We start from the raw sequence: 16,571 nt of genomic DNA on the forward strand, positions 1-16,571 counted from the left end.
ATAGAGGGCTGATGATATAAAAATTATACTAATTAATGCGCTACTATTATTTGTTTTTTTATAGTGTCTATGTCTAACTCTAGTTCATACTTCTTAAACATTAAATTTTTGACAATAGTGCCCAATGTAGATTTAAAATTTACGATGAAACATCAAGCCAAAATTGTTGGCTGCAATGGACCATTAAGGATAGTAGGTCATTGTGACTCTTTATCAATAACATAGTGTTAGTGAAAAACAGTCTTCACAATCTGTAGATAATATACAAGTAAGGTTGTTTTTATTGTAATGTGAATCATGCATACATGTTCATTAACAGTATGCATAATGGTTTACAGAGTCAGGCTTAGAGAGTCGCTTCCCCCTCTCATCCACTTCTAAAGACATTAGCTGACTTTTCTGCTTGCAGTTTCTACTATTGCATTTACAAAGAAAATCTACCTGACCCAACATAACTTTATAGGCATCAGGATGAACAGTGCGGTGTTTCAGAGGTTTACACATGCTGCTGACTCAACAGTCTGTTCCCTGTTGCACACAAAACTCTTATTGGTGTTTCCCAAATTTGTACTGAGGATCCGAGCTTGTTTCTAATCCAGACATATGGTACTGGTACTACCCAGGCAGGATAGTACCATAACAAAAAAAACAAAAACACACCACTTGTGTTTTGCAGATACAGTAGTATAGATACAGATTGTATCAAATGGATGTATAAATGCAGTATTTTACTTAATTGTAGCTCAATCTTCTTTTCAAATTTCCAATAGCATCACTTATATCACATTGTAATTTACCTTAACAGTAATATCCCCTCTTCTATTATAAAATAATGTATTAACTGCTATATTTTATCGATACTTATATTGCTAAACCAGACTGATATACTTCTGGGTTGCACCCCAGTAGCATTGGTCACTAGACAAGAACCATTCTTGATCCAGGTGTCAATTAAAAGTGAGTGATATGGCCTAAAATGTATATTGTATGATAACCGCAATTATCATAATCCACACTTAAACCTATTAAAAATAAAATGCGAGAGAATGCACAAATAATTAGACTCTTACACCAAAGTTTGAATATAATTTTAAGAATATGACTTTTCACATATCAGAATTTAACATTTTCTGCAAACAACTTTAATGCTCTGTATTGATTATATAAAAGTGCAATGCTACAACTGAAAGAAAACCAAACTTACAAATGCTAAAATAAAAACAAAACAAGGTTTAAAATTCATTTTAAAATTATAGCTTTACAGCAAAACATATTAGCATTTAATTCCTGGGTTTATTGTTTAGTGTTCTACGATGGGACATGATTTTGCTACCTGAACTAAAGGCACAATGGTGTATACCTTTTGACAGATGGCTTATTCATAAAAAGGTTGTTTCATGTATGTTCTGCCATGTTAAAGGACTATATTTGAAAGTTGCATCAGGAGCTAGGAGATACCTATTAAATTTAACTTGGACAGTAGCAAACTATTTCCAAGATATTCTCAGTCCCTCAGGACATCCCCAAACAAAAAAAAAACCAAATTATTTGGATTTATGCACCAACTGAAAAAAGTTTTAAAAGACACACATTACTTTAGTACAATATCTCACTTCTTGTTTAACCACACCACAAAAATTACATCCTGCACTGCAAAAAATTAAGTCTGGTACAAGGCTAAAACAGGACTCTAAGTCTCCAGAGTGAAGCTTGCAAAAAAGGCCTACCAGGCAAATATTCACAACATTTTTGTAAAAATTTACCAATACTATATTATTACTTAGGCCTGTCGCTCTGACGTCACATATGATGAAGACCATGGAGCGGCTGCTGCTTCACCACAAGTCCGCCACACTCTCGACCCTCTGCAGTTCGCATACCAGGAGAAGGTGGGAGCAGAGGATGCCATCATCTATATGCTACACCGATCACTCTCCCACTTGGACAGAGGCAGAGGTGCTGTAAGAATTATGTTTCTGGACTTCTCTAGCACCTTCAATACCATCCAACCTTTGCTCCTTAGGGACAAGCTGACAGAGATGGGAGTAGATTCATACCTGGTGGCATGAATCGTGGACTATCTTACAGACAGACCTCAGTATGTGCATCTCGGGAAATGCAGGTCTGAACAAAAATGTGAGAAATGGCGACTGTTTACTCTGAAAGAAAAGTTAATCCTGGAAAAAACTGATTCTGAAAAGAAGAAAAATGATACAGCAAAAGCATTTTTGAATTGCACCTTCATCTTTATCTAATGATTCGCTTTCATTATGTATTTTCATACATGTATATCTATTTAAAAATATTACATCTAACGTCTCATTTTCATTGTGCATCTTCATACCAAGTCCAGTCAAGTTGGGGAGCATGCACTGGTACAGTGCGTTGCCGCACCCACTACACGTCAAAACAGCTCAGGATCCCGGTTGGCAACCCCCCCAGGCAGACATGCGGTCCAGTCCTACCCTCCAGAAATGACCCTCTATCTGCCGCAGTCAGGTGTTACATGGGCGACCCTACATACCTGTAGTTCTATTTTAAAAAGTTATATCTAATGTCCCATTTTAAAATAAAATATTTTTTGCAGTTTAAGAAGCACTGTTTTTTTTATACAGGTATTGTTAAGCTTGGGTCACCGAGTTGCACAAGAGACAGGAAGATGAGTCCCAAATTTTCATGGAAAATACAGGTACTTTATTACTGTATAGTGAAGGAAGATACAATCTCAAGACTTCATTCAAAATAGGAGCTGTTATGAGCCCTGGCACAGACGATCATCATGCTTTAGCTCCTATGCAGCTCAGAATCCCCGCCATGCCAGACATAGTCTGGAGAAGGCAAATAAGGAGAGTGTGAGGAAGAGCAGATCAATGCATGGTGTTAAATGTTAAACATTGTGCGACAAGCACGGTATGTGGTAACCCTGATCCTGCAGAGAACAACCAATTTGCCCTTGGTTAACCGTTTACCAGAGACAGCAGAGCAGCTATGGAGCTGTCCTTGCACCGGTGCCTTTAGACGAGGCAACTCATCAGTCACAATACTATACTTCCACCAAATTTGCTAAAACATAATTTCAGTTATAACAGAGCATTTTTATAGTTCTGTGAGTTTTGATGTAACGGGATTCCACCTGTATTCAATATCTTAGTATTACACCTACCACATGCAGTGTTGTGAATCTATTGCATGAGTGAGATTTTTTTTTTTTGTTTAAACCAAAAAATGCTATTTATTCAAAATTTGTTTCTTAATCATCAAATTGAGTGTTATTCATACAGCAAAATAAACAGTATATGAAAATCATAAATGTGCAAAATGAGTGAACAATTAACTCCATGACTTACATCAGTTTAAAACATCAGGTAGGTCAATAGCAAAGTGTTAACCAGTTAACCAAGATAACCAAAGTAACTAAATATCTGAAATGTATTAGGGAGGAGAAAACAGGTTAGCTACTCTTCCAATGAATCTAGCATTGTGCCTCAACCTAAGGAAGCATCAGCAGAACTAAGAGAAAAAGTGGATGTTCTTCAATTCAGACAAGTTTATAAAGCCATTGCAAAACAATTCTGATTTCATAAATCCACACTGAGGCAAACATTCTACGGCTGGAGGGAATCTGAAACAAATGGCAACCTTGCCTAGAATTGATCATCTTCCTAAAATTTCTCCCAAGACATAAAGAGAATAATACAAGAGGTAAACAACATCCAGAGATATACAAGCTTCCCTAGCAGTCTTTGGAGTAGTGGTTCATTGCTAAAGAAAAAGAACAAACCTAAAGAAATACCATCTTTAGAAGGGCCTCCAAGAAGAAGCATCTACTGCTGAAAAAAGGAAAAAACACACACAAATTTGCTCCTCTGTGCCTTGACTGAACAGTTCTGGAAATCTGTCCTCTGGATAGATTAGTTCAAAAGAACTATATATGTGCACAAAAATGGAGCCTGTGTTTGGCCCACAGTGATTACTTACATAGAAATATACTACCATAAACTCTTTTTCTCTGGAATGGATACCCTTATACCACCCCTCTTGGCTGTAAACACTAAGTTTTGCTCAACCATATTTTACTGACAAGTGTCTTTTTACATACTATGTAAATGATATATGCCAGTAAATAAAGCAAATAAAAAATTAGTAATAAAGTTACAAAACAAGCCTCTAACATCTGGCACTTCCATGAACAAGAAAGTCCCAGAAAATTGTGCCATTCATCCTCTCCATTATTATGTTTGGAATACAACAATGATAATAAAAATCCAGACAAGTATGCACTAACTATATCTCAGTCATAATGTGAATGAACTCATATACACATTAATCAGATTTTTCTGAATTGTTTTTAAGTTAAAGAATACAGAAACTGCAAGGTTATTCTACTCATTGATCATGGTGCCAGAGTGTGGTAAAGTGGTGCATTTTGTCTAGCACATGCAAATAAGAATTTCACTGTACTCTACGCACGTGACATCCTACCACCAACAAAATGTTAACCCTACTATCCAGCATGAATTGGGCTGTTTTTCCTAAACTGGCAATGGGCAATTTGCCATTATTAAGAAAAATCATGAATAATGAGAAATGTCATTCCAGGGAATTTTTGAGAAGAATGTCAAGCCATCCATTTGAAAACTCAAGCTGGATATAAAGAGGATGTATCAACAAAACAAAGATTCCAAACATTCATTCATTTAGAAAGAAGAAGTTCTGTGTCCTGGAATAACCAAGCCAAATCCCAGACCTGAATCGTATTGAAATGCAATGGCAGTACCTGAAAAAAACTGTTCATGCAGGAGACCCTCCAAACCTCACAGAGATGCTTACCGGTAGGTTTAGTAAAGAGGAAAATTAAAAAAAAAAACAAAAAACAACTCTCCAGCAACACTAAAGACACTAATAACTGTTTTTTTACGTGGGGACCATTGTGGTATTTGCTTAAAAAGTGTTACATTTCACTTGAACAGGAATATCAAGTAATTTGTTAAATATCAGTCTCATAATAAGCTCAAAGGCCCCTTTATGTGTAAGAATTTATTTAAGATATTCATTCTGTAAATGAATTTGAGTTCATATATCATCTCTATAGTATCTAAACTAATGACTCGCATGAAGGATTTACCAACTTTCAAGTATGATTTTACTGGGAATTACTGGGAGGGTATTTTCCACTTATATATAGTCCTTACTATGCTAAAATGACAAAAAGCTGGCTGGCACAGTACTTAAAAGCCAAACAATGCAAATTATTTATATACAGTTAGACCTCAGTTTTTTTTTATTACATTCTAATTATTTGAACATTCTCAATATAGTGGTAAAACAAAGAGTAATTTCAATAAATCCTTTTGAGGCACAAATCGTTAATGATAAAACCAACCTTTACAGTTAGGTCCATAAATATTTGGACAGAGAACTTTTTTCTAATTTTGGTTCTGTACATTACCACAATGAATTTTAAATGAAACAACTCGGATGCAGTTGAAGTGCAGACTTTCAGCTTTAATTCACTGGGGTGAACAAAACGATTGCATAAAAATATGAGGGAACTAAAGCATTTTTTAACACAATCCCTTCATTTCAGGGTCTCAAAAGTAATTGGACAAATTAAATAACTGGAAATAAAATTTTCATTTCTAATACTTGGTTGAAAACCCTTTGCTGGCAATGACAGCCTGAAGTCTTGAACTCATGGACATCACCAGATGCTGGGTTTCCTCCTTTTTAATGTTCTGCCAGGCCTTTACTGCAATGGCTTTCAGTTGCTGTTTGTTTGTGGGCCTTTCTGTTCGAAGTTTAGTCTTCAACATGTGAAATGCATGCTCAATTGGGTTAAGATCAGGTGACTGACTTGGCCATTCAAGAATTTTCCACTTCTTTGCTTTAATAAACTCCTGGGTTGCTTTGGCTGTATGTTTTGGGTCATTGTTCACCTGTATCATGAAACATTGCCCAATCAATTTGACTGCATTTAGCTGGATTTGAGCAGACAGGATGTCTCTGAACACCTCAGAATTCATTTGGCTGCTTCTGTCCTGTGTCACATCATCAATAAACACTAGTGTCCCAGTGCCACTGGCAGCCATGCATACCCAAGCCATCACACTGCCTCCACCGTGTTTTACAAATGATGTGGTATGCTTTGGAAAATGTGCTGTTCCACACCTTCTCCATACTTTTTTTCTTGCCATCATTCTGGTAGAGGTTGATCTTGGTTTCATCTGTTCAAAGAATGTTTTTCCAGAACTGTGCTGGCTTTTTTAGATGTTCTTTAGCAAAGTCCAATCTAGCCTTTCTATTCATGAGTGGCTTGCACCTTGCAGTGCACCCTCTGTATTTACTTTCATGCAGTCTTCTCTTTATGGTAGACTTGGGTATCGATACGCCTACCCCCTGGAGAGTGTTGTTCACTTGGTTGGCTGTTGTGAAGGGGTTTCTCTTCACCATGGAAATGATTCTGCATCATCCACCACTGTTGTCTTCTGTGGACGTCCAGGTCTTTTTGCGTTGCTGAATTCACCATTGCTTGCTTTCTTTCTCAGAATGTACCAAACTGTAGATTTTGCCACTCGTAATATTGTAGCAATTTCTTGGATGAGTTTTTTCTGTTTTCACAGCTTAAGGATGGCTTCTTTCACCTGCATGGAGAGCTCCTTTGACCGCATGTTGTCTGTTCAAAGCAAAATCTTCCACATGCAAGCACCACACCTCAAATCAACTCCAGGCCTTTTATCTGCTTAATTGATAATGACATAACAACGGACTTGCCCACACCTGCCCATGAAATAGCCTTTGAGTCAATTGTCCAATTACTTTTGAGCCCCTGAAATGAAGGGATTGTGTTAAAAAAATGCTTTAGTCGCCTCACATTTCTATGCAGTTGTTTTGTTCACCCCACCGAATTAAAGCTAAAAGTCTGCACTTCAACTGCATCTGAGTTGTTTCATTTAAAATTCATTATGGTAATGTACAGAACCAAAATTAGAAAAAAGTTGTCTCTGTCCAAATATTTATGGACCTAACTACATAGATAGATAGATAGATAGATAGATAGATAGATAGATAGATAGATAGATAGATAGGTCTGTCGCTGAAGCTGCTCCTCTGTCTAGAGATGACACTGTTTAGTGGATTTTCAATAATTGATAGGAGCCTGCTGAGCGCCCGTCGCTCTGCCACAGATGTCAAACTGTCTAGCTCCATGCCAACAATAGAGCCTGCCTTCCTCACCAGTTTGTCCAGGCGTGAGGTGTCTTTCTTCTTAATGCTGCCTCCCCAGCACACCACCGCATAGAAGAGGGCGCTCGCCACAACCGTCTGATAGAACATCTGCAGCATCTTATTGCAGATGTTGAATGACGCCATAACTGTATATTACAAAAGCCATCTGCTGACAAATCTAAATTTTACAAAAAAAAATTAATATTAAATAATTTCTGGATGCTATTTCCAAATACTCAATACATTTTTGTCCAACTCTCTTTACGAAGTACACGAATAAATGAAAACTAACAAACTGATCAATGCTTTAATGTTTCCTTAACAGCTATTCTTTTCTGAATGCTAACATCATATCAACATCACTATTTCAAATTTGCTTAATCCTGCTTAAGGTTGTGGAGGACTGAAGTCTATCCCTGCAGCACTCAGTGCAAGGAGGAAAAGAGCTCTGATGGGCCTTTACATAAACCTAATGATGGCTTGTGAAATGTAAGCTGAACTTCCATTTTTGCTACATCCTAAAAATATACATGTCAGGTTAACTGGGAACTTAAAACATCCATTATGAAAGACTATGTCTGCAAAAGTATGCTTGGTGGAGGAGTGACACACTATATCAGATTTATCTCCTAAATTTAAAATTTTCTAACACTGAATATCTAATTGTCTTAGTATGAAAAATTTCACATAAATTATGGTAAATATCAGCAACAGAAAACAAAATCCACATTTGAGCTATCTGTCCATCCTCTGACGCATCTAAAACTTATAATAAAAAAAAAAAATACAATAAATTTTAGTTCATAACAGCCCTTCAGTCAAGTAATCTAGTTTCACTGAATAATACATATTAAAAAATTAACAAGCCATAGGGAGACAGAGCCTATCCCATAAACATGAGAAGCATACTGAATCTATTGTTTTGTTTATTAACACAATTAAGATATCTATTTCGAATGACTAGATTCTCTCAAAACCTTTGCGTGAAAAGGTGTTTTTTTTTGTATCTATTTTAATTGTAACAGAAATTAACCAGTTTAATCAAAATCAAGGATGTGGGAGCAAAAGTGTATCCTTGCAGCAATGACCATAAAATCAAACAAAGGGCTACTGTATCAAAGTGCCCACTCATGTGTAAACCATACTAAGCCTACTGCAATTCACTAATTAACCTATCATGCCTATCTTTGTGAAACCAGAAAACCCAAATGGAAAACCAATGTAGAGGTAGGTAGAGCATGGAAACGTCACATAAATGACAACTTTGTGCGGGATTTCAACCCATGATGCTAAATCTAAAGGGGCAGTCAGTATGTTACCCTCAATTTAACTGTACATCTCCTTAATTTCCGTTGCCATAGTGTACCCTTCTTTGCTCATTGGAACTTTGATCTTCAGCTCAAGTGCATATTTTACTATTATATCTAAAGAATTCTGCTTCATCACTCTTAGATAGCTTTAAGAGCTATAAAACCCTCATATGTGTTTCCATGTAGATCTTCCTTAAGTGGTCCAAAAAGGTTTGGCTCTCTTAAGTTATTCCAGGCATGTAGTACCTTACTCTTTTACAGTACTTGTTTGTTATTTGTATTATGATGACCATTAGACACAGCACTTCAAGCTACTGGTGCTTCAGTATAAAAACACAACATCCACTGATTTGCATTCGACAGCTTTATAATTATATAAACGTTTAAATGAGCTTTTCAAACTTCCTGGAAGAGGAGAATAACATGTCAGCATAAACCACTCAATCCTTTCTATTTTTTGATTCCTGTCACCCATCTTGTATAAATAATCATTGTTCATTTATATGTATTTGTCTGTGTTGTAAACTGCATTTTCACGTGTTTGCCAATTTTTGAAAACGGTTAAAAGTCTTCCTTTTCTTTTTGAAGTATCCTCAATTTTTGATAATTTTCTAATAGGAATGACATGATATATCATTATATTTTTGCAACACAAAATACTGCCAATATGAAAAGCGATGTTGTATTGTGTGTTGCATGACATAAGCACAACTGAAATAAAATACAAAGTTAAACAAAAACATCTCATAGAAAGCATTGAATTTCAACATCAAATTTAAAAACTATAAACTTGCACTTTGACAAAACCAATATTCACTGTCTTCATAATTATATGAAGGTGAAAATTGTCTGTGCACAACTGTATGCGATAGTGTGGCTGGGACCGCAGGTTAAGTGTTTCTCACACGCACATTTAATTTTGTTAAGTCGCATTTTCGCATGAGTATGGCTAATCGCAAGATGGTTTCACAGATACGCCACTGCATCTGCAGACTTGTATTTAAATCAATCGGAACTGCCAAAGCACAAACTTACCATATTGGAACAGTTCTCAAGATATACTAAAACACAACTGGGAGAAGCAGGCTACACTTATTGCAGCTGTCATGAGCAGATAAAGGGATAGATTACAGCATTACACCGCAGTGAATCTTGCAACCACAGTCCTCTAGAATGGCAAGAGAAAAGTAGCCAAATTCCAAGTGCCTGTGTTTCCGGTTAAATCAGACGTCTGCACTCAATGAATGAGCATGTTCAACAGGGAACTAGGGATGCCATAAAAAACTATATTTTGGTACCAAGTCGATATCACAACACCAAAAAAAAAAACTAATGGTACTAGCTCTTCTTTTTTTTCTTTTTTCTTTTCCAATACCAGTATGAAAGTGGAAGGTGGTGCCACATTGATGTCTGCTTGTCAGTAGATGTATCAGTTCTGAACACACAATTATACAAGATAAAAAGCGTGAGTAAAAACTACACATGAAAATGGCTCATGTTGCTACAGAACCGCATTAATACATCTCAAAGAAAAACAACAGAAGTTATGTCCGGAAATCCTTTGTGTTCGAGGTAGGAGAATTTCAGTACATAATTGTCAGGATCATTCAAATTGCCAAAATAAAAAAAAGTGGGGCAAACCACATATTGCAGAAATAGATCTGAGCACGCTTTGAAAGGAGGTTGCATGACATCACTGATTAGATGCGAGTCATATATTGTTTAGCTTGTAGATGGCAAGATTATTAGCTTTTTAATACTAAGTCCTACACTGTCCGACAAAGGAATGGAGGCTTTGGATTCATTCTCAGACTGTTCATCTACAGATATTCGTCTCAGCATCCATCCATTTTCTAGGTGGCATCAAGATCACTCACATAGGACTGTGAGATGTGTGAGGAAACTATACTGCAGCAGTGCTAACAGCTGTAGCAAGTAAAAATTAAGGCAAATTTTAAAAGAAATGGTTATTTGGCTTATCTACACCAGTGATGAACTGAGCTTCTCCATTTGTTAATGCCAAAATATTTTTACTATTTCAATACGTTGAAGCACAAAGCACTTCTCTCTAGTAACATGACATGTACTGAGTTAACAGAAATGCACAGCCGCATAGTTATAGCAATACGGACCAAACATCATACTGAATATGAATCTGCAATTGCTAAATTTGTATCACTTGGCTGGTTTTTGAAGGCAAACTAATCTTTAAGATTATATAACCTCTACAATATGATGAAAAGTAGTGAAAGCGGTATGTTTGAATGTTACATTGGAAAATGTAATACTGTCTCTCAGTTACAACTGACTGAATACAAGTAATTCCAGTCCAATAAATCTTCTAATTCTGGATTTGTATACATGTTTGATAATAAAGTATGATCACTCATATACAGTATAATAATTTGAAAACAGTACTATAAAGGTTTTTTTACAAGATTTCTTGAATAAGGACTAATGCAAAACTGACAAATGTGATTTCATATAGAAGGCCTTGAAATTTGGACAAAAAAAATGACAGATTTGGGCAATTAAAGCAGCAGGAGTTTGTGACATTTGAAATTTGAATCAGTTTGACTCATCCATTAAAAATATTACTCTTTAGTAAGATTTTCACCAGCAAATACCACTGCAATCATGACACAAATCTAAATCTTACAATAGCAAATGTTAGAAACCAACAGAGGGATTCTCTGACAAACCATATTTTAAAAGCTTGTTGTTACAAACACAGCTTTAAAAGATTTGTTTAAATGAAAATATCCTCAATTATTTCAGATTTCAGAAATTCATCAGTAAAGATATTATAATGTTTACTTTTTTTATTATTGATTGTATTCAGTATTTTTCACTTACATGTGAGAAAATAAAATTAGAATGTGCACATGTTTAAGGTAAATCAGATTTCCATCATGATTCTTTATAAATCCTATACAGAACCCCCACTACAATAACAATCCCTCACTTCTTGTTGCACAGGGAGAATTTACTGGTCTATCACACATTAAAGGTCAATTCTTGTGTTGTAATTTGACATTTTATGAACCAATAATAATTCACAATGATATCTGAGAAACTACTTGAATTATATGCACTGTATCTGCATGTAAATATAATAAAACATTCACGTCTGTGTGTGTGTGTGTGTGTGTGTGTGTGTGTGTGTGTGTGTGTGTGTGTGGGTGTCCAGTGCCTCCGAGCAATCTGATTGGTTAGTTTGTCTTTGGTGATGCAATCAAAAGAGGAAGTGTAAGTGTGAAACACAAAAGGAGGATAAAAGGCATCTGATACATGCTGAGAGAGTTGCCATCAAGGACTGAAAACATAAAACCAGACAGGAGTCGAGAAAGGCACTTCAAAAATATTGACAGAGTTTGAAAAATGGGAGAGAGTCAGCACCAGTCAAGAGAGGTTCAGACACACGTGGATAAAGAGGAAAGGTACATTTAGGGCAAGAGATACAAATATTTTTAAATTATTCTATTACCTGTCTTAGATAGGTAGCATGGCTAGCATTTTATATTAAATTACAAAAACGGCACAATATTGTCCACTTGAATAATGGGGTTACTTTCAAGTAAAAAGCTGGTGAAAGGGATTTTTGTTTTTACAGTGGTATAGAATAGGTATGAAATATTGTGAAATTTCACCGACATCCGGTACCAAATAGAAAAATTCTGGCATTGTGACATCCCTACTGGGGACACTGCAGACAGATCTCCACTTCATGCAGAGTGTTGATATTCATATTTTTCCTAAAGGGAAATACGACATTATAAACTCTTCATAAATCCAGTGAGAAACCACAGCTAACATGTCAGTAAGGCACTTGAGCAGGAAATAAAAGGGAAGCCATTACTGGAGTAATGTTTGATGTTAACTCAGAAAACACATAAATTAGATTTGAATGGTTTTACACTGGAGTGGCCTTACAGTATAGATTTATAAGGTTACTACTGGCACATGAACAGCGTCCAGTGAAATTCTTACATGAACTAATCAGCATGTAACATGTCTTACTTTTCTAGAACGAAAATATTTTATGTTAATAGTAGAGGTCTCCAATCAATCGGTCGCTGATTTAATCAGCTGATTTTCACTCAAAAGACTCAATCAGTGGTCTGTAAATTGGCCAATTCCAAAATATGATCTTTTCAGCACCTGCTTTTTTAGGCTTTACGGTAACACAGTTGCAGTGCTCTTTTAAATGAGGTATTATGGTTATTGAACCAGCGGGTGCCCGTTTTGTTTTTTTTTTTTTTGGCAGGGAACACCCTGTAGTGTAAACAAAGAAAGTCAAAGCTTGTGTTACAAGAGAGCAGAGACATCTAGAATATTAGCCTTTACATTAAAGTAAGTGTACCAATAAACTAAGAAAAAGGAATCAGAGGAGTCATCTTGTGCAGTTAAAAAATACGGCAAGAAAAGCTACCTTAATGAATTCAGACCATTTTATTTTGTCCTTTAAATTAAAATGGATAGCACTTGAGTTTGAACAGCAAGCTTGTTTCAATTGAAAAAAGATAAGGATGAATTTGAAATTGCTGCTTAGTTAATAATAGTCTTGTTAATTAACAGCAAAATCCACTCCCCCCTACATCCTCCCTCATTTGCTATATATTGCCTTTGATTCGTGTATATCTAAACATTTTCCTTTGATGATGACATCTGGTACATTATCGAAAGTTTAGGAATAAAAAAAAACTATTTTATGATAGGACTCATTTTCTCCCTTTGTCGGTTTCCCGCTACTAATATACAAACTGTATCACAGCCCTTTGTTTCCATTCGTACGACATATAATTTTTTTGTTACTATTAGAGAAATGGTGAAAACTACTTTTTTTTTTTTTAAATAAGCCTTGTTTAAGATAGGTACATTATAGAAAAAAAAACAAACAATATGACAGCTTGTAATTATGAGAAGCACTTTATTTTCTTTAATGCCACATGTATTAATTTTAAATATTTTTGTAGATATTTTATTAGTATGCATTTTAAGAAAATTTATTTTAATATTTTTATGGTCACTGAGCAATAAGCCTACAGAACTTCCATTTGTTAATAAAAAATTAACAGTTACTACCAGTGGTTTATAGTGTAATTATAAACTTCCATTTGTTAATAAAAAATTAACAGTTACTACCAGTGGTTTATAGTGTAATTATAAAAATACACTTTAATATAGGACATAAAACTTCAGTGCATCTGGTTATGTAGGAGCATAATGCAAAAAGTTTTTTAAAGGGATAAGGGGAGGGGATCTGAATCGTACCAGAATCAGCCACTGAAGCAAAATGAAATCAGTGATTGGTATCAGCCTTAAAAATATTGAACAAAGCATCCTTGTTAACAGTTAAGATTCATTCATTTGAACAAAAACAAAAAAAAAAAATCTTAAAAAATGTTCAAACCTGGATATTTTTGCAGTGATCTGAATGTATTTTGCACTGTTTTGACTTATGAGTATCTCATTATAAGTAACACTAAGCATGCAGTACATTTCTTTTATGAAGACTTCATACTGTGGGAATATTGTATTGTGAAGCCTGAATTGCAATATGAATTGTGTTGTGCACTTAAAAACCTGTGTAAAAACTTGCATAGTTTGGCACTGATTTGAAATTATTCTGAAGTGCTTTGATTTATGAATATCTCATAATAAATAACACTAAGCATACAGTACATTTCTTTTTGTGAAAAATTCCAAATTGTGAGAATACTGTATTATGAAGCCTAAATGGCATCATAATTTGTATTTTGGGTTAAATGTATTGTCTCATGCTATACTGTGATCTAAAAATTTGACTACTCCTGGAATCTAAATATGTGCAGTTATTACAACTTAATACACAATCCCAGAATAGAACCCTAAGGGAGGTCACTGCTGACCTCGGCCCATGCGGGGCAAACTCATAATTCAGCTTTGGATATTGATGGTCACATCAATGATTCCTTTCAGCCTCAAGTGCAAAAATATAGCTAGTAAACTACACTGTACAAATATGTGTCCCAGTTACAAAGGGCTTCCATAAAATGTCAAAAGCATTGTTTTAAATGCTACAAAGATTAAGTCGCACAAAAAGTTCAAAGTAACATACAGTATTTGCAAAACGCATTCCTGATGACTGTGTGGATCTGATGGGCAAGCCTCAATCACTAAACTCCAACAAACCAAATCCAAAACTATAGCGCAAGGAATGGCACATGTATCCATCGAAAAGGAAAGAAAATGAACAGCACTTAAAAATATCGGCACATCAGAAAAGGTCTGCGAACTTGGCCAGAGTGAAAGTTGCATCTCGCCATCTAAAACGGGCTCACACACCTTTCGTTTGCCTTGCGAGTGGACAGCACTGATGCCAACTTCAAGTGTACTGAAACTGCGGCCATGCCATTATTTTGCATTAAAAATTTTGTATTATATTTAAATTAAGGTATCCTTTCAAGTAGTAAACATCATCGCAGGGTAACAATGGTCAAAATGTTTAACTGCAATTAATCAGTGCATTTTAGGCGGCGCAATTTTAATTTAAAAAAGTACCTGTACAATCCGAACCCGAAGGATGCTAGGTTACCTCACAACAAGCGAAACACATCCTTACTTATTCATGAAAGTGGAAGCCAGCGTCCATCGAACGAGAGGGGAGCTTTGACTCCAAAGCCGGGAGGTTCTCCTTCACCTCCCACCCCTACTATTTATGAAGCAGGTGAGTTACGAGCGCTTGTTTTGAAAACAAGAGGGCCACATGGCTCCCTGACAACTAGACTGACGCGCCGCCAGCGGGGGACGCTAAAGCAGCTCGCCCCTCTGTTTCCCCACCGTAATCGAACTCTCACCGGCTACTTCAACGTAGCTCGAGAAAGCTACCAGGTGAACACTTGCCCCGACACAAAGCAAACTGAAGCGCACCTGCGGCAAAGAAAAGAGTGAGGCCACAGCAGCTCGGGTAGGACCTACGGTCTCCCGGTTCGGCCCCCGCGAAGATCTCCATTTTGAACAATGCAGCTTCCTGAACGGCTCAGCAGCTGCTCTCGATTTATTTTACCTGGGGTACTGCTGTACGTACTCTGGCTTCTAAAGCTGCTCTCCGTGCAGTAGCTGGCATCGTCGTCGTCCTCCTCTTCGAGCTCCTCTAGGTAGTCGGACTCTTCATCCATCGGCGCCTCCTCGTCGTCATCTTCCGACGGTAACTCTTCCTCTGCCGGGTATTCCTCCTCGGAACGCAGGCTGGACGCATCCTCCTCTTCTTCGCTCTCGTGGTCGTCGTAGACCACCTTGCTGTTCTTTCTGCCCCTGCCTCCACCAGCCCCCCTGCCCCTGCCTCTTCCCGATGATGCCGTGGTCGAGCCCACTTTCCTCCTGCCTCTGGCCGAGTGGTGGCCGCCTCTGCGCGGCGTTGGAAATTCGACTTCCGAGGCGCCTCTTCCCTTCGCCCAGTGCCCTCGCCTGGGTCGGAGTCCCCGGACTGGCCCCGGAGAGGGCTCCTGCATCAGCGCCTGCTTGGGCGGCCTGCCTCGTCTCCCCCTCATCGTGCAGCCAGAAAGAAAACAGCTATTATTTTCGCGGGCCGATTTCGGCTGCAATTCCCAGACGCAAATACGGGCAAACGGGCACCTTCCGAATGCTGGAGCAGCGCACAACGCGTAGCACTCGCACCCGTTAAGCCCCGGACTCAGTTAGTGAGAGAAAGCTCAAGCCCAATGGCTGGCGTCCCGCTCCGGCTCGCCCGCAGTCGCCATTTTTCTTCCTCTCTCTCCGTCTGCTGAACACCGACAGCAGGCCCGGCGTGCGGGGTCACGTGACCCGCCGCGCTCGCTCCCCGGCTTCTTGCTCTTGCTGTCTTGATGGCTCTGCCCCGCCGCACGGGGGCACATCAAATCCGGTCCTTTCCGTGGTACCCCACTGTTAATTGGTGCCACTTGTAGACAGACGTGAGGACAGAGGGACTTTGGGTCGCCTGGGAGCAGGAAGCGCCACGCGTGGCTTAGTGGTGCACAGCAGCTGCCATCTTAGCAGCAACCCAACTCAAAGAGC

General features: G+C 37.6%; 1 protein-coding gene across 8 annotated transcripts in view; it reads right to left on the minus strand.

The window, feature by feature from the left end:
* Window positions 1–16,338, minus strand: part of bptf (bromodomain PHD finger transcription factor) — a 133,754-nt gene extending 117,416 nt beyond the window's left edge. For 6 of the 8 annotated variants that reach the window (XM_051936279.1, XM_051936283.1, XM_051936282.1 and 3 more), the window contains exon 1: window positions 15,583–16,338. In XM_051936279.1, coding sequence (XP_051792239.1) covers window positions 15,583–16,066 — 484 coding nt within the window. In that variant the 5' untranslated portion in view covers window positions 16,067–16,338. The remainder of the gene's footprint in view (window positions 1–15,582) is intronic. The other 2 variants (XM_051936280.1, XM_051936284.1) reach the window with 2 other exon arrangements.
* Window positions 16,339–16,571: the final 233 nt, after the last annotated feature.

The sequence above is a fragment of the Erpetoichthys calabaricus genome, chromosome 14 (assembly GCF_900747795.2).
Source record: "Erpetoichthys calabaricus chromosome 14, fErpCal1.3, whole genome shotgun sequence".
NCBI lineage: Eukaryota > Metazoa > Chordata > Cladistia > Polypteriformes > Polypteridae > Erpetoichthys > Erpetoichthys calabaricus.